At 31.4% G+C, this 22,998-nt stretch overlaps 1 protein-coding gene across 3 annotated transcripts in view; it reads right to left on the bottom strand.

Moving 5' to 3' along the window:
* Positions 1–518: 518 nt before the first annotated feature.
* LOC124534123 overlaps positions 519–22,998 on the bottom strand; it is a 183,625-nt gene continuing 161,145 nt past the window's right edge. For all 3 annotated transcript variants that reach the window (XM_047109815.1, XM_047109817.1, XM_047109816.1), the window contains 2 exons: positions 2,433–2,620; positions 519–2,044 (listed from right to left, as the gene is read on the bottom strand). In XM_047109815.1, coding sequence (XP_046965771.1) covers positions 1,831–2,044; positions 2,433–2,620 — 402 coding nt within the window. In that variant the 3' untranslated portion in view covers positions 519–1,830. The remainder of the gene's footprint in view (positions 2,045–2,432; positions 2,621–22,998) is intronic.

The following is a 22,998-nucleotide window of genomic DNA, read 5'->3' as shown; positions in this document are numbered from 1 at the left end:
TCTACGAATCGACTGTCGAAAATATCACACATGCAAATAACACGAAACACAACACCCTAAGGGCCCACACAGACCACAGACTTGATTTAGTCGATAGTCTTGCTCAAGTAAACTGAACTTTTTATTTTATCTTATTTGACAGATTGTTTAGTCTATGGTCTGTCTGAGGCCTAAATTTACACACGTGGAAATGGTTTTCGTTTGTGATATAATATAGTTTTACAAACGAAACGCAAGTGTCGTTTTACTCGCACTAATAATAATATGAAACAGAATATATGTTCGGCTGATAATAATTTGTATTTGTGTGTTTGACACATAACATGACGTAAGTGCTTTAGCATTATTAAAATTTGGATGTAAAAACAGATTCCAGAAAATAATACCAAATTTGGAGATGCAACTTAGCAGCCACTTAGTATAACCAAATCATGCTTCTTTTAAAATAAATGATGTACCGTCAGCATAACTCAAAGTAAAACACTATTTAATGAGTTTAGTTTTCGAACCAAAAAATTAAATCGTCACTTTAAATACCGAAGGCGAAGTGGACGAAAATTTATTAAATCTTATGAAAAAATAGTTGTAAGATACAGAATGATGTATAAATGTATATATACTGGACATTTTGAATGACAATCATCTAAATCAGAGAATTGTGAACTATTAATAGTGGAGGGAATAATGTCGTCTTAGCTTCAAAACTGGTATCGGGGCAAAATGTCCCACAAATCTACAATTACTACTAATCCGCTAACCGTACCATCTGGTCCCTTAACACCAGTTGAGAATCTTATAAAGAATACATACAGTGTAATATTCAAGTATACTTATTTAGTGCCATTTCTCAAATACCTTCATTATCTACAATATATGAATTAATTGACTTATCATTAATAGAATAATTACATATAAGATACAGTTGGTAATTAGATTATATTATATATTTAGATATTTTATTCGTAAACATTCATTTATGACTATTCAGTATAGATGAATGAACCCACCGAAGATTAATTACAATCGGATGTTATCTTATAGACGTCATCACTCGCTTATTTATCTAAAACATCATGAGTGCAGATAATACAATTCATTGGACCAAAGTTCAACCTTCAAATCTACGCTAATATTCACTACATAGATATATTTAGTCTTGAAGACAAATGCAGTTACATCTATAGACAATCGATAACTATTTCAAGATTATTCATTTCAATTGAAATGAACTAAAACTAAAATACAAGACAAGACATTGAAGATACTTTATTACATTGCAATCCACTACCTAATTGATACTTACACGAAAATTGCTTATGAAAATACCATTATAGACATTTTTTTATTTAGATTATTAAAAGTGGCACAGTTTAAATGTTGACAGATCATTAATTTATTGTGCAGACCTTAATAGATATAAATTGCAATAAGAATTAAATTACTGATTAATTTATGTATACACTCAATAGAGATATGGTTATTATGGCCTATAGTAAAACTATTAGAATAGATGACAAAACGCCCATCGTCTATGGTCCCTCTTCAAGACACACTTTAAGTCGCGACACATCATCCTTTTTTGTGACCTCAGGAAAAGTCTTCAAAATTCGTTGTGAAGCAGCGATGTTTAAAAATAGTTCTTTAAACACAGATATGAAATTAAAAATTAGCACAGCACACACTCAAAGAGAAACACGATTTTGTTCATGAAGTTCAGTGCGAAAACGATGCTAGAGTCCGTCCTATCTCTTAAGGACTTTGTGCGGGACTCGGCCAAGGAGGCCTCATCTTTTCCAGCACGTATTTCAGCTGGAAACTTGTATGGAAATGCTACAGATACTCATCTATTTGGTCGTAGTCCTCATCTGGGGGGGAAGGGCCCGATACCGACAGGATCGGTAAGCCAAAGTGCTTCACCGTATCCACACTACCACTGTCATCTGACTTTGCTTCTTCATTGATGGTTTCTTCTCTTGGTGCCTTGACTTTACAAAGGCGTTCGGATGAATCGCTCATCGTTGTAAGCGGTATGTTATCTGCGGATCTAAACAGCACATCAAATAATCATTATTTATAAAATAAGAGGTTCTGTCTAGATGTTAGACACGAATAATTAATAAGTCAATTGTATTCATGGGTGTAATTAAGAACAAATATTAAAAAAAATATAATCAAGCTTTTTTATGATTCTTGGTATCAAAAGGCACAGCTTAAATTACAAAATATTTTCTTGGTCACGAGAATCTTCACAAAACAACCCAACTTCAATAACCCAAACATACCCTTCAAAGGAGCTTTCTTTACACTCGTAAGTTGCCACAGAAGTCCCAAAGTAATCTAAAATCTTGGAAGTCATAAAATGAAGATATCACTGAGATAAAAAACTGGCATACATTTGAAAGCGAGATGACCGATAATAAGTTTTATTTTACCTCGCTTTACGGCACAATTTCGATTGCGACCCGTGTCGCCTGAGGAATTCCCCTGGATCAAAGCCGGCGAAACTTGTGGGCTCGGCGGATACGAAGATAGCGGAGTTGACGCGCGGCCGATTACACCGCGCTAATAAGCGCTCCTCACACTCCAGGCTTTGTGTGTGTGTGTGGGACCAGCGCATGTGCTGAAATGGAGGGAAAATTTAATAAATATGTAAGTAATGGATTTTATAACGAATATGGAATGTAATCGTGCCCATTTTGTTAAACCATTTTTGCATTTACGTGCTTAAGGTAAAAATTTTCTTAATACATTCGTGAGACTTACAAAGTTATGTTAGAATAATGTAAGGCTTAAATTTTGTTGGTAAAATCACAGAAATTTGGCGTCAAAATATTTTTTAATCAATTAGAACTAAATTTATATAGCCGGTCTAGATATTTTTGATAAAATTAAGTCGTATGCAAATAATAAAACTACAATCGTAGTATTTCGGAACTGCGAATAATTTCTTACAATAAATTGCATACCTATTTGGTATAAAATTATCTAGCAAAACTTTTAGTGCTTCCTGTTATCAAGTTGTCTTCAACTCTCTTGCAAATTGCAACCTTTACAGTTTATCGTTCTTTTATATTGGACTTATGACTTTAACTTCGGAATTAACATAAAATATTTGAAAATAACTTTGTACAAAGAATTAAATCGATTTTGATTAAATTGTCGAGATGACTTAGTGGACAGAACACGAGCACTTTAACCGATGATTGTGGGTTCAAACAAAGTGAAATGCCATTCAATTGCCATTGTGTATAAGATTCACCTGGTGCTCGGTGGTAATAGAAGACGTCGTGAAATCTACTTTCGAAAAAATTGCAACATATTTATTCATCGAAACGCATTGAAGTAACTTGAATAGCACCACACCTTTTCCTTGAAAGGAGAAGTTCAACAGGCTGTTTTTGTTTTTTTTGTTATGATATAGGTTGACGTACAGCAAAGGGGTCACATGAAGTGGTCATCATTACCCATAGACAATGGAGCTCTAAGAAATATAAATGATTCCTTTTATTGCCAATGCGTCACCAACATTGAAAACTAAAATGTTATGTTTCTTGTACCTGTAGTTACACTGGCTCACTCATACTGTTTGGCGATATATCTGATGATTACTACCTACCCAGACGGCTTGGACAAAGCCCTACTAAGCACCTGACCACACTGACTAAGCACGAACGATGATGAAATTTGTTTAGTTTTGAACCTTGAGGAAGAACACCATTACGATCCATAATGTTGCTTGTTCGATAAAAACAGATACTTTTAAAAGTTTTTTTTCAAATACTGTCAACATTATATTGCTTAATTACTTTTATACATGCGATTCAGATACGTTGAATTAAATGCTAAATACTGAAAATAAGGATTTTTTTATACATATTTTATACAGGTTTCGTTTATATTTTATATTTTTTGTTAGATTATTTAAATTCGCATTTGAAAAAAGTCCACCAAATTCAATGGTAAAGTTATATTTACACCTTAGTTTCATAGGGGTATTCTAAAAAAAATATTAATAATCTGTACTGTTGTGTCCCTGTTTGAAATATAAATGAAAAAACAATGGAAAACTGACTAATGATTATTAAAACGTACTAAGTCATTTTCTATTAAACATTAAAATTTTTCTTCTTCATACAGCTGAATGTTCCCATTTGATTGATTTCGTAAAGACTAACAGTAAAATTTGACGTGAAATGACAATACTTAAAAACCTTTTCGACAAAGAAGCTTTCCTATTTTAAAGTTAAAGTTATCACCCAAATAAAATTTTATTAATTCCACCGAAGCGTTTTGATAAGGTTCATATTCCTGCGTGAAATAATATGATGCCTCACTATGACAGGTTTGTCATTGGAAAACACGCGATCCGTGAGTTAGTGTGAAGGAAGAAAAACATGAAACGCTTAATGTTACGACTCAAAGCAGAAACTAAACATAAATTAACGTAGAATACTTTTTTCGTTCTAGAAAACTATAATATTGTTTTAGCGCATAGATAAATTCGAAATTCAATTTGTAAAAATCATTTTTTTTAATGTGCTATTTATGATATTCTAAAAATATTCGATATTTAAAATATTTATATTTTTTAATATTTATTTTTAAATTAATCCATTATGAGGAAATTAATTGATAGTAAAAGAGGTAAAAATATGAATAATAAGAGATATATTATAGTTTTATTGAAATGTATGAATCAAAAAGTATAACTCCATATTTTCAAGTAGTCTCCTACAATCACTGGTTTGAATGTAGATTCTACTAAAATGAAATTCGGTCTCAACTTCCATATTCCCCTATATATAACAATATTTCCTACATTTGTATAACTTTACGCTTTATTACTTACATAAACGTTTATAATGACTAATAAGCCTAACGTTTTTGGACGTTCCTTATAGTAAGATTAATTAATAAAAAAAAAATTAAACTGGACATTTTTATACATTTGCATAGGAAAGATTGATTGTAAATCTATAGTAATATTATCTGTCTGTCTGTCGATCTTGCGCGACCAACCGCTCAACCGAATTTGATGAAATTTGGTATGAAGCAAACTTGAACTCCAAGAAAGAAGTTCGTGATACTTTGCCTGACACATGACAACCAACAACGGAAAAACGCGAGCGAAGCCACGAGCGACTACTTGTCTTAAATATTTACTAGTATTAAATGAAATGTCAACTTAGTATTGTAGACAATGATACAGTATTTATTTCAGATAGTTGAATTATCTCATATAACTTTCATAGCATAGCTTTGTGTGCAAAAAAAAATCATTTAGAAGGTTTCATATCATCCCACATAAAGGAGCAAAACACTATAAATAGAGAATTATACTTGTGTGTGAAATTTATAATACAAAATAATACTAATATTCAAAATTAAATAATTCATCAGATAGTCGTTAGCTATAAAATTCAAAATTAATTTCATTCATTCAAATTTAAACTAACTATAAAGCTAGCTGTGTTCCAATTTTGAAAAATATATAATCTTTTTTATTCACATTATATATGTATAACAGTCACGCATGTCAACTTAAACACTCTTATTTTATAAAGATTACAAATACGAAGTGATTTATTGGTTCGTGTTTTGAGTATAAAGTATAAATAAAGCACCAAGTAAAAAAAAACATTGCATGACGTGAAAGCGTGACGTGTGCTGTGCTTTGGTTTGGCGGGACGAATGTGGAACGCTGAAGTTGCATTCCATAAACTAAACCTATTCATAATTTCACTGTGCGCATTAGTCACGTTCGTGCTGAAGTGATTTTACTTTTTTTCCTCCTCGACGGCCTCTAAGACGTCACGGAAGGGGACTTTAATCCAATACCGCCTTATCCGTGTACCACGATGATCGTTCAGAATTCAGTATCATGAAATGTTAAACCATACTAGATTCTGATTAAAAGCCTTGAAGACCCTTTGTGTATCAAATTACTTTGTTTAAGTATTCATATGAAAATAGGCTTTGTAAGAGACTAGAGTTGATACAACGTTGACTGACTAACCGTAGATTTAAACACAGTAAATAAAAACATGTATGTTGATTTTGAAAATGGAACGCATTTTGTAGCATTTGAAATAAAATACTTAAATAAATACACTCAGACGTATAATCATATAGAATATGTCTGTTAAATACATCAGAATAGAAAACGAAGACTAGATAACATCCAAGCCTTCCGTGAACAATGTTGATACAAACCGAAAAGCTGCACATACAAATTCAAAACGTATGAAAAAATATAGCCGAAACACGCTTGAGGTGTCGATAGCAAAACCATGAGCAATCGCAAAAAATCCAATCGTGATGAAAACTGCCTGTGCAAAACCATACAATTTTTGAGCGTGCATGTTGGTATAGCAAATACGTGTAACGTGACGCGACTCGTAATTCGGAACACACTAGTAAGCGTGCTACGGCTTACTTGGTGGTCGCAACCGGCACACCGGCATTGGCAGTGGGAGCAAGCCCGCGGCCTAGCGCGGGCGGGGCTCCGCTAGCTGCCATGGTTTTGGTCGTCTGGCACTGCGTGCAGCAGGGCAAACTGACAGCCACAGTCGCGGGCGCTCCGGCGAGGATATTGGAAGCAACGGTCGAGAAGACAGCACACGTCCTGCGTACCACATCGTTTGAGCAACGAAATATGTATTACATTTCCTATTCGCGTTTTCAATTAATCTCCAAGCGAATTTATGAATCTAGAAATGGTTTAATTTCAGTTTAAAATAATTTACATTTATTACACTAATGTGATTTCGTAAGCTTCTAATAAAAAAATAACTAGCAAGCGGTAATGTTTTTTTTTACATACAAATGTCTATTCAGTGTGTATGTATAATTTATAAACAATATACATTTAACGAAATTTGACACAACGCAATGGGAACCTCGTATCTAGTCTTATATTTCATAACATATATCGCTAACAATGTATTTGTTAAATATTTGTCGGTAAAACAAAACTTTCATATTTAGGTGTTTACTTTTTAAGTTGTTTCTTAAAATATTATTGTTCTTCAAAATAAACTCAACTATAAGTAACAAAAGAAGCGGCTCGTTTAACTTCTAAGTTATTTAAGATACAACAACGATAATTTGGAATTCAACTAAAATTATTACTATTTTAAGAAATATGGACTTGGAACTAAATATAGGTTTTTTAAAATTTTTAATATTTTTAAAACAAGATGAAATTAATGAATTTGCATTTGTTTCATAGACGCTATCTTTTTCAATGTTTGGACCGATTTGCATTAAAGCTGGTGTAACGCTAATAAGTAGAACACTGATGGACTTCTTTTTATTCAAATCAAAACGAGTCCTTATGGAAATATTTATTTAATGGATTGGAATACCTCGTATGGTATTTACAGAGCACGTACTACCCTATTGAAAATATGTAGCAATTAATTAATAGGCAATTATTATTTTTTATTGCTCGTTTCGTAGAGAATTTTTAGTGAAATTTTCTTATGACTAATTAAACACGATACAGTTTTAATTTTAACTCGTTAACTCAATGGATTACCTTTGTAATTAAATGGAATATAATAATAATATTATTTGTTTATTGTAGGTAATAAAAGATCTATAAAACGAATACCACTGACTAACTCGGTACGAAACGACAGGTCTTTAATTACGAAGTAAGTACGGAAAATTATTAGAACTATAAAAAAGAATTTACATATTTATTTTGACACACAAATTTATATTTTATTTAAAAGACAATAAGGTCCTGAATGGTAAAATAAAAGACACTGAGATTTGATTGAGGTGATCTTCGTTTTGTTATAAGAGATGTAACGACTAAGAAATGGTTTTGTAAAAATTTTAATTCAGAAGACGCGCCTTTTCTTTCCGGATCAATCTTCAAATCATTGAATAATTCCGCTTTTAAATATGTCATTATTTTAAATATGATTCAAGGTTCTGTGAATAAATGACGTGAATCTTAATGAGGTTTTCGTAACAGAAACCGGAGTAATACTTTAGTTCGGGCGGTGAAAACAATTATGTTAATATCATTTTTTTTATTTTAGTTTTTTTTTTTTAAGTTTAAGTTGGCGGACGAGCATATGGGCCACCTGATGGTAAGTGGTCAACATCACCCATAGACAATGAAGCTGTAAGAAATATTAACTATTCCTTACGTCGTGAATGTGCCACCAACCTTGGGAACTAAGATGCTATGTCCCTTGTGCCTGTAGTTACACTGGCTCAATCATCCTTCAAACCGGAATACAACAATACAAAAATACTGAGTACTGTTATTTGGCGGTAGAATAACTGATGAGTGGGTTGTACCCACCCAGACGGGCTTGCACAAAGCCCTACCACCGAGTAAATCGAAAGTAGATTTATATAAACATATAAAAATTATTTAAGCTGATTGCGATTATAAAAATTCATTAATTTATAACTTGAACTATTTACAATGATGGTGGGCTTACATGGCAGATTCGTATTGAATAATTACACGAAAAGAGACTCGTAAAAAAGCGCAACTGGGAACACATAACTGTATTAAACAATTCAGACAAGTCTAAGTGTCGACAACGAATATCTAATAAATAAATCCAGTGTTGTGTTTGTTACATCGTGGTCAATTTTAACGAAGAATGTATATTCAATAAATCAATAAACAAAAATAAAAAAAAACCGTTTTACTAAATATAATATTAAATTTAATAATTTCACTGCATTTCATGTAAATACAAATTATTTCTGCAATATGCAATTGCAGGGAACTCAAAAGATTTTCGACGTAAAATTCATTCGAACCACCGAACCAATATTTTTGTACTCATAATATGAAGGCGAAAATGCATACAAAATATTGAAAATATCTAAAAATATTTACTAAATTTTATCATCAGGGAATTTATAATTACGCACAAGCGATGGTTCAAACCTTTTGATAAACAAAGAGGTTTATGAAAAAAGGATTGTTAGTTATGATTTATTATAAATGAAAATTAAAAAATTACCGAACGCCACACGAATTTAAAAATTCTATTAGTCTGTGATGTGGTCGATTAACGTTTTGCTACCGAGAATTAAGTTATAAAACTTACATGAGTTGATAGGTTTTTATTTTTTATCAACCAGCTCACAGTTTGTTATTTGCTACATCACTTAGTACTAATATCTCTGACTAATATTTTAAGAAGATTATGAGCATATATGTTTCCCCGACGGAATTTCAGCCATAAAGTGGCTGAATTTACAAATTTGCCAGCCAAATAGTTATTTGAACGTAATTAACACATACTCAAACAGACAGACACTTCCGTTTACACTAGTGTGAGCAATACTTCTTTATTAATATATATATATCAATATTATATATTTAATAAATATGTATTTTATAAGAGAATTCGATTTTAAAAAGTTATTCGTGCTTTTGATTTAGTACAAGATTTTTCCGAGTAAATTAAAAATTAAATAATTTTCACTGATTATATATAAATGCAAGTTTACTGACAGTTTTGATTTTATTCTGACCTAAGATTATAAAATTAATATAATTAAGCAAATAAACAAAAAAATATATTCCGTGTACCGGTGCATTAAGTACGAGTAAATTTATATGCATATTAAAGTACTTCGATGGCTGTAAATTTTATGTATACCTACCTCCTTTGCATTTTAATTAAATCAAGTACGGAGTTAGAATGAAAATCGGTGATTCTTTCGAGTTAATTTATTACAACAAGAATACATTATCCATGTCTGATTTAGTTCTTTTATTTATTTAAAAATAAAACTTTCAATAAATTAAAAACACTGTTATATTTACGTTATGTTACAATAGAAAATACACTGTAATTGTATTATTGTTTATTATTTTTAAAAGTATTTGCAGTGATTTTTCTTCAGTATTGATTTCAAATAGTTAAAAGGTCACATATCCTTACGCATAAATTGTTATTGCTTACCTGTACATAAACGCATATAAACTTTATGTAAAATATTTAAAGAATATGTACTTTAAAGATTACAGAATAGAAATATCATAATAAAAATTGTATTTAAAAAATTTGAAAAAAGAACATCATGAAAAATTATAATGAATCAATGTGATAACGAAAGGATTGCGTGATATATACAATAAAATAAAACAATCACACGACCTGCAGCTAATGTTAGCACGATTGGGATTTTAGATATCGAATGAAAATTGAATCGAGAACTGAAATATACTGAAAACGCTATTTTATCAGCAAACATTTCGAAAGTGAACAGCGAATTACATTATGACGCATGTAAACGAACTCGGTTGACAAGAGATTTTGAAAACACTTTCGTAATCAGAGTACGAGTGACATATTTTTGATATCAATTTAAGTGCTTTATACAAGCCTCTCTGGGTAGATACCACCTGCTCGTCATATGTACATATCTATTACCAAAACGGAACAAAACTTTTGTTTATTGTTTAAAGGATAAGTGAGTCAGTATACATATAAGTACCTACATATTTCCTATTTCTTTAGGAGTCAATCTTTATAGGTAGTATAGAATATTTACCATCATGTACCAGTCCATCTCCCTAAACTATAATATACCATATTTATATGTATTACGCCTGAGGTAGAATTTTTATGTGGTAGGATGTATTGAACAAAGAATACAATGTTATATATTACCTTAAGAGTGTTTGTGAACCTATTTTTTTTAAATACCTTTATTTTTCAGAATTTTAGTTTACAAGCGTATTGCGACGTTGTATGTAAAACAACACAATATTTCCAATTTCAAAGAACAAAGACACTATACAAAGTTAATAATAATGTTACATAGAATTTCATCCGACAGATTTTGGCACGATTATTCCCATCAACGCCGAGCTTCAACAAGATAAATTATAAACACAAATATAATTACCATGTAAATTAAGCGGTGCTTGTTAGGATATCAATTCGCGAACTTTAGTTAAAGATTTCGTTATGCTGGGTAAAGAAGATAAATTGCTTTCTCATAGTATCGCCATCTTTATTATAAAATTTTAAAACGTGATCATTTTAAATAATATTCTTAAATAAATTATCAACCTGTAAATTTCCTACTCCTGTTTTTTTTTCTTAATATAGGTTTGACAGTTATCTTTATGTTAAGCGTTGTCACGGTCTACGATGTAGCACGCTTGCTTCGAAGATGCCTGTTAATTCTTTTGAAGACATCACAGTTGTAGCTATTGGGAAATACCGACTCAGGCAAAGTGTTACACAGTTTGGCGATACGAATGATAAATGAGGTTAAGACTGATTTAAATTATTTCCTTATGGGGAGAAAGTTTAGAGTTTATTCCACGACTCTATTCCAAGTGACTTGATGAATAAACCTTTTATTAAACAACACACGAAGATTTTCATAGGATTATTCTCTTCAGAGATGAGTTTGAGATGATATAATATATAAACTCAAATTGAGCACATGGAAATCGAGCGTTGATTTCAGGATTTGAACTCGAAATTATCGATTAAATTTCATTAGTTCTAACCACTGGGCCAACACGATTTAAAAAAATTATCATTCAAAAACTTACGATAGAGTAAAATAAGTAACATTACTTATATTACATTTAAAATTCAATATTAAATACAATAAAAGTTGTATCTTATAGAATTATTAGCTTAGCATATTTGAAATATTTTGTAAAAGTTGGAAAAAACCTTCACATAAAAATACCAGGTACATGTTACAATGTAAGCGTTTTACAAAAAAAAACGTTTTCCACATCAAGAAAGCTAAACAGAAAGTAAAACCTTCCCAGTCTCCCAAGACAACAATACGTTAGCTGTGTTCTTACGAGAGTTCTAGGAAAATCTGTCAAGATTACGTCGACATATTCCGTCGAAGATATACTATATATACTTTTGAATGAAACTATTTTGTTGGTTTCTTATTTATAAATAAATCGTCATGCGAAAGAGTTAAATTGTATGTAAAACTACAATTAGGAAAACGGAAGAAACAAACAGATCCACACGTGTAATGAAACAAGAATTAAATGTAATCAATTGGTCAATCTAATTTAGGTAAGTGGCTAATGAATTCGCGCTTAACGAATCAGATACGTGCTGTATACATTTGCACCAATCGCTTGCTTGAAAATAAAATTCATTTATTTATTTCATCCAATCACCGTAGATTCATCTGAATTTCGCTAGTTGTCAACCGTAGCAATAATGATTTACGTCAGTGTGTTCCAGTTTGAAATATGAGTGAACTAGAGTAATTACTGGCACAAAGGATATTTGTAAATAGAAACCCTGGATGGTTGAACACGGCTAACATGGAGTTCGTTCAGTGCGATTGAATTTCATAGATATAGCAACTATTTTATACGGTACCTTATTACCTAATCATATAGCGATAGATTAAACTCCGAGCCTCGTCCCTTAAAGAAGAGTAATCCTTATCCCAGTAGTGCGTACAGGTCACTTTTACTTTATAAAGAAACCAAAGTGCTAAATCGTAAAGCAATGTTATTAGAAAATTACAATACAATTTACATTTTTGTTATTTACTTTGTGTCATTGATAGAAGTTATTGTTATTTAAGTCAGCATTATTCAAAGTTTCTTGCAAAATATACGTAAAAAATATTCATATTTGCAATTATTAAGAATTAATATAACATACACATATGTATATATTTTGGCATCGGTAATAAAATCGATTATCGAAATATAAAAAGTGATTACAAAGTGTTGAAATGTGTAAATTATAATTAATCTTTCTTTTGTTTTAAAAGTGTGATAACTGTACCATTGTTTTACTTTCAAATGACTGCAACCTGCATAAGGTTTATGATCCCCAAAGGGGTCATGGCCTACACTTTGAAAAGCGCTGCTATAAAATATTGCGACACGAGTGGATTTTAAGAATAGAAGCTAATTCTGTGTCAGCGAAGCAGAAGATATCGCTTGTATAAGCATATTATTCACTTTGGAAGCAATTTGGTTTTTGTCAGAACTCCCATGTCAATTCGTGTTATCATCCTAAGTCAGCTTTATGAACGAACTCTGAATAAAAATATTCCTCGAAATCCCTTAGTTTTTATGTGACGAAATAAACCACTTTTTAGGAACATACTTAACATAACTTAAAGTAGTTGTTTTGCATACAATATTCAAAGAATTCGAGGTAGAGCGTTTTCTTATTATAATTTTTTGTACCTTCTCTTACCCGGCTCACATGTTACTTAGGAAACTTTCACACTAAACTACCTTATATCTGTAAACTTGCTACGCATGTAAGGCTGTTTACAAAAATGCGCACAAAAGTCTAGTAATGTATTATTTTGTATATTTAATAACATTAAATGTGAAGAGAAATACGCATTTTATCGGATGTCCTATTATGCTGCTTTAAAAGCGAATAGTTTATTTTTCTAAGTATAATCACAAATTCTATTATATTATTTATCTATCCGCCTGCAAATTAGTGTCGAATAATTAAATAGTGTTATTTCTGTGTGCTGTGTGTTGCCAACAATAATATTAATGATAGAAGACAGTCAATAAAAAATAAAAACAAAAATTATTAATCTGTTCACATATTATATACAATGTTAATTACAATAGTGGGCAAGTGTTATAAACGTATATAAAAGCACTAATACGTTGGGTGTCGTGTCCGTCGCGACATTAACATCAAAAAGTAATTGACCCAAAACTCGAAGATTATCGACAGATAGCATGTTGGAAACCATTTTCAGTTGTAAATATCATGTCTATTCCCTTTGATAAAATATATGGAATTAGTTTCCTAAGTGCAGTTCATCTCGAGTCGAAACAGATATTGGAATCGAATACAATGCATGGTTGGACGTTACGGAACAATCTCGGTGTCGATCGGGTACACGCAATCTGGAAAGCATTTGGAATTGTATACGTTGGTTACGTTTACATTATTACCAGGACTATATTCCAGGATGGTATGAATTTGATATCTGTTTCATTAAACCTTCGAAAATCATGTTTTACCTGGCTGCGTTTGTAAGGGAAATAAATTTGCCCTAGTTAATTGCAACTTTGTCATATTCAAAAAGTACCATTGGATTTGAATTAACAACACAAGGGAGGACAGTTTTTTTTTTCAATCCACCAATGTTCTATTTTTTATGTAAAAAGAAATAAAGTTCCAAAACAAAAAAGTATGATGGATCTAAAAATTAAACACAACTTAAGACCTTTTTCTTATAGTCGTAATTCGTATTTCACAAATCAAATCTTACTAATGATAAGTTATATTTTAGTCAGCAGGTTTTTTATCATGGTTTTTGATTTAATTTCAATCCCGTGACTATGAACAAAGGATTCCCTTTGAATGCAATTGAAACCGTAAGCGAATCTAAGTGACGCATGACGTCAGCTCGATAGTTAAAACTGACAGCAATCATTGGAATATATCCAAGGCACGTCAAATTGAATGGAATTGATGCACTTTGTTTGTGTCCGGAGTGACGGTTACATCACAAGAATAGAACTGTATCTGTTATTCATGTAAATACAACTTTTAAAAAGGGATACTACCTTCACACCAATATTCGTTTTTATTTCATTTTGTATTTTTCTTATTTTTTTTTTTTAATTCTCGTTATGTTTGCGGACATATCGATTATATTTATATTCTATCGATTGTATTGACAACAAAATTATTGATTGTTATAAAATTTGTGTATTTTATATTTATTTCTTAGTTATAGTTATAGATTGATATTATATTATTTCTTATAACCGTACCAACCACCTTATATTCTATGAGATATCCTAACCTACACCGTTGGTTGCCTGGTAGAGATCGCTATAAAGTCGCCAAAATCGTACGCCTCTTTTGTTTAGACTGAATCCATGTTGTATTTATTATTTTGTAATTGTGTCAAAGGACAAAAAAAATATTCGTTCTTTTTTTAAATTCGTATTCAAAAGATATTCGATAACATTGATACACTTTAGTGCGATGAAAATATGCCATTAATTTCCCTATATGGAGAGCATATTTTTTTAGGTCAACTGCCGCTCACGCTTGATTAAATTGTTATAGGGCGGAGAACAATTTTTTTATGTCGCAAGTTTATAAATAAAATAACGTAACATGTTTTGTCTTCAGTGTTCAAGTTTTTAATGGCTTTTTAAGAGAGATTAATCTCACGTTACCTTAGGCCTTAACGTTCTATTTTTAAATTATTTGAGCCTAGAAATAAACTGCTAAAAATGTTTTGTTTAAAAACGATTAAAAATCATCACAAAAAACATCGGCTTCGAAAATATAACTCATACTCAAAGAAAATAAATTATAAAGAAAATACTTATCCCTTTATCTCTTCTTTTTTCTTGTAATTGAAAAAGAATGTTCTAAATATATCAGGAAATCAATCTCAATGAGATATATTTCTTGTAAAAATATATATTTTCAGGTATGAAAAGTTAAAAACATACAGCTCGATCATTGATAATTTTTTTTTTTTATATTATCCGGGTAGGCATATGACTCCACTCCACCTGATGGTACTCGTTAGTGGAAGTGGAGTCCAAACGCGAAGACGACTAGTACGGACAGCAAGAGTGATCTGCACACCCTCGCCATGCCGGCCCGCAAGCTGCCTCTTCACGCCTCGTTTGAAGGCACCCAGGTTATAAGAGGAGAGTGACTTATTTTAAAGTCAATTAATTAAACCATACCTTATAAAAATACTCATAAATACTAAATATAATTTCTAATGAAGTATTTAATAGCTTGAAATAAAAAATTTCGCGTTATACTTCTTTTAAGTGCAATGTTAATAACAGCAGTAAACAAACGCAAAACTCAACGCAAATTACAATTGAGAACTGTCAGATAATGTCATACCTATTTATTAAAAAAAAACGTATGTCTAATGTCTTCCATGGGTCCCTAATTCAATAATCTGATTGTGATGCGTATTGTATCTGCGTACGCCCTGGCTGGTTTTCATATGCTAATAACTTCTTAAAAAAAATCGCATCAGAGCAGTGTGAGCATCCAAGCCTTGTCGAAGAGTACAAAATACAATCATTGAAAAAAAAAAAAACCACGATGCATTAATTCGAAATTCAAATTTTGTTCATTAGCAAATGATTATCTTAAACAATAATATTTGGCAACAATCGCGAAGACCATACATGTTTCCAGTAATTAACTGTAATGACAGATTCAATTACTGGCCGGTTAATAGTATGTACAATGTCGCATGTGGTTCATTGAATCGATGCATAATTAGATTACATTACAAACGCTGCAAGGCGATTAAATTCAATAGAACTATAGGTACATAGTATGTCAATAATAAATGGATACAATGAAGTATTTAAAAATGTTAGTTCAATCAATATCATATTTAATTTCTCTCACACTGAATGGCGACTAGATACCATTTGTTATTTGTATATATCTGTATATTTATATGTTTTTTATGTATGACTCTATGTATATATGTATGTATAAATGTATTTATGTACCTAGCTATATGTATGTAGTAGTTTATTTATGTATTATATTATTTGTATCTATGCATGTAGTCTATTTTACACCACCTACCATTTCTCTGTTGGCTACTACTCCATATCACCTCGGTTGTCTGGAAGAAATCGCTTTAAAGCGATAAGACCGCCGGTTGTACCATCTATTTTTTTTTTATGTGTTCTTACTTATCTGTTTAATTTGTGGTGTACAATAAAGTGTTTAAATAAATAAATAAATAAATAAAAATAATTTAACGTTTAATGTATATAATGATTGAATGATATACATACCAAAATAGCATTATTTCAATTTCGGTCAGTTTGTTTGTTCTCGGGACAGCTAAACCAATGTTGTCGGAACTTTTACTGACAGATAACTGACACAATAAAGAATAACTTAAACAATATTTTTTTGTAAAATACAAACACTCCCGAATTTACGACAGTCAATAGTTATATATGTATTATCGATTCTAATTAAGAGAATATCCATAATAGGGGTTTAAACCTGGGTGGAATGATATTGTATAATCCATCTACTCATTACATATTCGACCACCGAGAAGCAATACTTGTAAGTAATACGAATACAGGCAATAGAAACATATCATCTTAGTTCCGAAGGTGATATTGGGATAGGGCAATAACTAATAACTAATAATAATCTTATGTGTAATATGAAAAACAGTTAAACTAAGAACTTAAAGAATCTTTTTGAGTTCTGAGGAGAATATCCGAACCTAAAGGTACCATACTTCGTCAATACAGATTTTCGAATTACTCGATCAAGGTAGGCAATAAAGAAAAACATTATGAGGAAACCTGCACGTGGTAAATAAGAATATGCTACATGTATGTAGTATAGTAAGAGGAAGAGGAGGCTTTTTCCCAACAGTGAAACGGCAACAGGTTATTATTATTATAGAATGTAAATATGAAAATGATAAAATACCATTATGGCTTGAAGGTATATTCAAATGAACTCTATTCGTTAATTTAAAAATCGAAGACGTAGGTACTAAGTATATCACATTGTAAATAAGAGTATACGATACATACTAGTTGTTAAAAGAGTTGATGTTCGTGTTTAGAGTGAAATCTTTTAGCGGATTTACGATCGGACAAAAAATACGACACCGTTAAATGCGAACTAATGGATTTTCAGTTCCGCTCGTTAAAATATAAATGGTTACGACTCATATTGTTGATATATTAAGCCTTGTGTGGAATAATTACGTAATATCGAGAGAATTAATCGATGGATTTATGACTTTTGAAGTTTCCCAGTAATTAATATAACTGGTTAGAATTTCCCAGAAATAGATATGTTTCGTGATCCAAAAATATGGGCCTATGATATAGAGAAATACCTCAGGGTAGTGCAAATTTAAATTAAGAAAAATTTAGAACTGGAACAAGTTTAAATTGTTGAATTTTTTTGTTTCGACCACCGTGGGTTACTGAGATAATTTAAAGACATGAAGCCATTTTAATGTAACTCATAAAGTAAGCAGTGGTCCTATGACGTCACACGTACACAAGTCTTAATTTATCTTATTATGATACTTCATTTATCATGTAAAGTGGGTAGTTAAGAATCAATGTCAGTGAAATATAGTGAATATACATACGAGTGTATACGTATGCTTTTTAACGTTTTAGTTTGGTTCGTATTTCAGCAAATTAAAAAAAAATCGGCTAAGTGCTAGCAGCACTCGCGCACGAAGTGTTCCGTTCCATTATCTATAAAAAGGGCAAAAAATATGTTTCTAGTATTGCCCTTAAATATTTATTTCATTCTGTTATATAGGATTTGTTATTAAAGCGGTAACTGGTATATATTATCTGTGAAAAATTCGACTGCCAAACTTTTACGGTTCATGAGATGTACCAGGTGGATGGACAGAGGAATCCTTGTAATAGGGTACCGTTTTACCTTTTGAATACGGAACCCTAAAAATGGATTTATGTCGAAGTTTATAAAAAAAACTACTATTTAAAACTGAGAGTGTGATCTATGCTCGGCAATATTTCCGATGAACCAGCTTGTACATATTACACAGATCGCCATCCCTCGCTTACGATGAAATGGTTCCACGTTCATCCACAGTTATGTTACTTTTATATTTACGCAATCATTCCGATAAGCATCGGTGGTTACGATCAAATTGGAATTGAGATTTACGTTTGACGGTACAGTGTTTTAGTACTCGATAAGATTATATGATATTTCGTGTATCACTCTTACGGATTTTTATGTGTTTATATAAGCGAATTTATTTATTTTGTTATTTTTATGAACTCGAGCACCGGTGGTAATGTTATGATAAAAGTTACAGCTGGGCAAATCGATGATGGTAAGTGGTCACTGCCATCCATAGAATTAAGAACCATGCTTTTCCGAATTGCAGATTTAATTTTTGAAATAGTTTTTATAATGTTGATAGTCGTACAGAAAATGGGCCAACCGATGGATAGTGGTCACCTCCGGCCATTTATATTGGATTGATTGGATTGTAAGGAACGGTTATATTCCTTATATCGCCAATGAACCACCAACCTTGAGAGCTAAGATATAATGTCATAGCTCTACAAGTCTTCTTTAAGAAAGTTTTAAGAGTAGGGGATCGTGTGCTGGTAGAGGATTCCATTTTTTAACAGCGCTACAAAGAAGTTACCGAAATTCTTTATGCGCGATGGAATTAATGGATATTTAGATTTGCGTAACTTCTTGGACTTACGTCAGTCCATCATCAAATATTTTTTATCCATATGCATTTTGTAACAAAAATAATGCGTTTCATTCGCCCGTTTTATTTTATTAGATTCATTATCGTTGCTATTCAGATTATGTTATCAGATATCTACAAGTTCTGATAACTTTCGAAAGCTCTCTAATCCTCCAAACTTAGTTAAGTCAGATATCTATGTCAAACTAACTTAGAATGAATTATCAATTTTAGAAGTTCAAAAGCGTGTTAGTCAAAGAACTACGTTAAGTCAAGTCTACTAGGGCATGAATTAGCTTTACTACTTATACGTATAATATTTGTAGAATAAAAATAGTTTTTATACTTTTAGATCACCTCATCTTTAATCCCAAATGATGAATTTTTTATCAAGAAAGCTTATGATTTAAGAGATAAGTAAATTAATATAAAAGTATTAGATCTGTTTTGAAATAATTATTATTATTATTGTAAAATGTTGAAATTATGTTATGGTAATTTTAATTCGTCATGATTGTTTATATTATGTAAATAAATACTTACATAAACATAAAGTTACGCCGGGTACTTACTAGCTATTGTAATTGAAATTAAATACATGCAATTAATTCGTTTCAAAAAATTCTACATTAATTCAAAATTAAATAAAACTAGTAAATTACAATAAGAATCCAAAGTAATCATATGGTTGACAAATGTCAATTATAGGTCAGTCAGAAAAAGTATTCTAGTTTCTACAACAGTCTATTATAGTATATATATTGATTTAAAAATGATACATAGAACATTGGACATTAATAAAGTCACTACGAAAAATTACATTAATACATAACTATATAAATTATTTAGCATTCATTTCGGTGAATGTTTTGGGAAGACACATATGCTTTTAATTTATTTTATAGACAGAATGCCTCTTGAGTCCAGAGATAATTTTAAATTGGAGGAAGATATAAAAATGTTTGAAAGTTGGTCTATCCAATTTTAGACTTGTATTATTTTATAATTGGTCGAACAGCTGAACTATCATAGTCACTCAAAATAATGTCATATAAAGCTGATTATCATGGGTTATCAAGGGAGATTACAAGAATTTTTAGAGAAGAATTGGATTACTATTATAACACATATACTGAGATGTTTTAACTCGCATTTATCTACATAAGTAAAATGACATATCCTGCTGTAATTATATAGTACAACTGCAGTGATTACATTATCTTAGACTACTAATAGGTTGGGGAAAAAGTTTCTTCGTATTTTATATGAAAATTCAAAAAGTTTTTTTTATAGTTTATTTACATTTGACTAAAGTATGTAGGTGCCATTTTGTTCCATAACTTTTTGCCATCTTGTTGGTAGTGACATGATCCCATTGCTGTAAAAATGTTGGGGCTTCTGATCGAAAAACTGCGACAAGTGGTTTTGTCAGTCCTCTCGATGTTAACCTGACACTGCCTAAGGAAATCTGCAGAGACCGAAACAGATGAAAATCTGAAGGTGCAAGGTCAGGACTATACGGCGGATGCATTAATACCTCCCAGCCAAACTCTCGTAATTTTTGTTGAGTGGCTAAAGATGTGTAAGGTCTAGCGTTGTCATGGTGAAAAACAGCACCCCTTCTGATGATCAATTCTGGCCGCTTTCTCTCAATTTCTTGCTTCAATCTCATCAATTGTTCGTAATACCGTTCTGAATCGATGGTCCTGCCGGGCGGTAACAGCTCATAATGAATAATGCCCTTCCAATCCCACCATACACACAGCATTACCTTGTTGCGAGTTAATCCGGGTTTTGCCACAGTCTGTGAAGCTTGACCGGCCTTTGACCACGATCTTTTTCGCACGTTCTTGTCGTATGTGATCCACTTTTCATCACCAGTTATCAGCTTCTTCAAAAATGGTTCGGTTTCATTACGTCGTAATAAAGAATCACAAATGAGTACACGGTTCATTAGGTTTCTTTCAGTGAGTTCATGAGGCACCCATATATCGAGCTTTTTTGTGTACCCAGCTTTATTCAAATGAGTCAAAACCGTTTTGTGATCAATTGCCAGTTCTTCAGCTACATCGTAACTACTAATATGCCGATCTTGCTCCACTTTTTCAAAAATGGCATCAATTTTGTCCGTAACAGGGCGACCAGAGTGAGATGCATCTTTGATATCAAAATTTCCGGCTTGAAAAAGCTTAAACCAAACTTGCGCTACTCTCACAGATACTGCATTAGGTCCATAAACATCACAAATTTTTTTCGCGGCTTGAGTTGCATTTTTACCTTTTTTATAGTAAAATTTTATGTATCGAATTTTTTCTTTAGATTCACTCATTTTAACAACAACAAAAACAAATGAAAATCACACAAATTCCTAATTTGAATTTGGAAGTGCCTTCTTTAAAATTAAAACGTTTTAATGATACCAAAACCAGCCAGATACAAATGGTATAGCCAAAGAGATTTTATTACAAGTTCATACATACTATATGCGAAAAGACTTTTTCCCCAACCTAATATTATTATCTATAATTTTTTAATTTTATTTTATTAAAACTTATATCTGTGGTATATTTAAAGCTGGATAAATACTTGTAATTATAATTTGTTTCCTTTTATAAATTAAAGAAAATAAAGTAATTTTTGGACACATTTGATTTTCTTGAAGAAATATTTGTAAGGTTTTTTGACACTGTTAAATTCCATTTAAATTATTTTAATTACTATACGAATCAAATAATTCAGGTTTAAGTTAGCATACTACGCAGTTCTAGTCGTGTATGAATCTTGTATGAATGGTTTAGAGAGTAGTAAAGTAAATTAACAGCATTTATTTTCCCAATGCTGGGCTAAGGCCTCCTCTCCCAATAAGGACAGGGTTTGGAACATATTCCACAACGCTGATCCAATGCGGGTTGGTGAAATGCACATGTGGCAGAATTTCAATGAAATTAGACACATGCAGGTTTCCTCACGATTTTTTCCTTCACTGCCGAGCTTGAGATGAATTATAAACACAAATTAAGCACATATATATAGTGGTGCTTGCCTGGGTTTGAACCCGCATTCATCGGTTAAGATGCACGCTGGCACCACTGGGCCATCTCAGCTCAGAGTGTGGAGGGATTTAAAAACAATCATTAAAGGCTGCATTTAACTATCAACATTCGTGAACAAAAAGTGTTAGACAACAAGTGAGATACAATTAGGTGTTAATTAGTTAGCAACAATGACAGATTAATAATTAGTATATCGAGTTTCAACATTTGCGTCTGAACTTATAATTAATGAACTTCGTCAGTAGTTTTATCATTAGTGAGTTTCTTGTTATCAGTAGCTTATATAATTAATTATAAGGCTACTACGGAGAGTAAAAAATGTTCAAGCAAGAAGCATCCTCATAACTACATCAAATTGTAGAGCAGTATTTATACAGCGAAACTATTAATAAGTCTTTGATAACTTTAAAGCGTTATTAGCAATATTTTATATGAAAATAAATAACTTTAAATCAATTTAAAGATATCACTAAACAAATTTTGCGTATATTTTGTAAACTGGTTACAACTGGTAATAACTGGTTTTCTCTTTAAACGTTCAATTTATTGAAGATATAAAAATCCAATCTCTTGCATGCTAGCTTTATAAAAATCCTTTAGCGTCTTCATATTATGCAATTTTGTTGCAAATTTCGAAATAAAAATTTAGCTTATTGCTCTGTTTATCGGTTATAAAATAATGGTATAACCATTTCCATGATAGTTCGTA

The sequence above is a fragment of the Vanessa cardui genome, chromosome 12 (assembly GCF_905220365.1).
Source record: "Vanessa cardui chromosome 12, ilVanCard2.1, whole genome shotgun sequence".
Lineage (NCBI taxonomy): Eukaryota > Metazoa > Arthropoda > Insecta > Lepidoptera > Nymphalidae > Vanessa > Vanessa cardui.
This window is presented reverse-complemented; position numbering and strand designations above follow the sequence as displayed.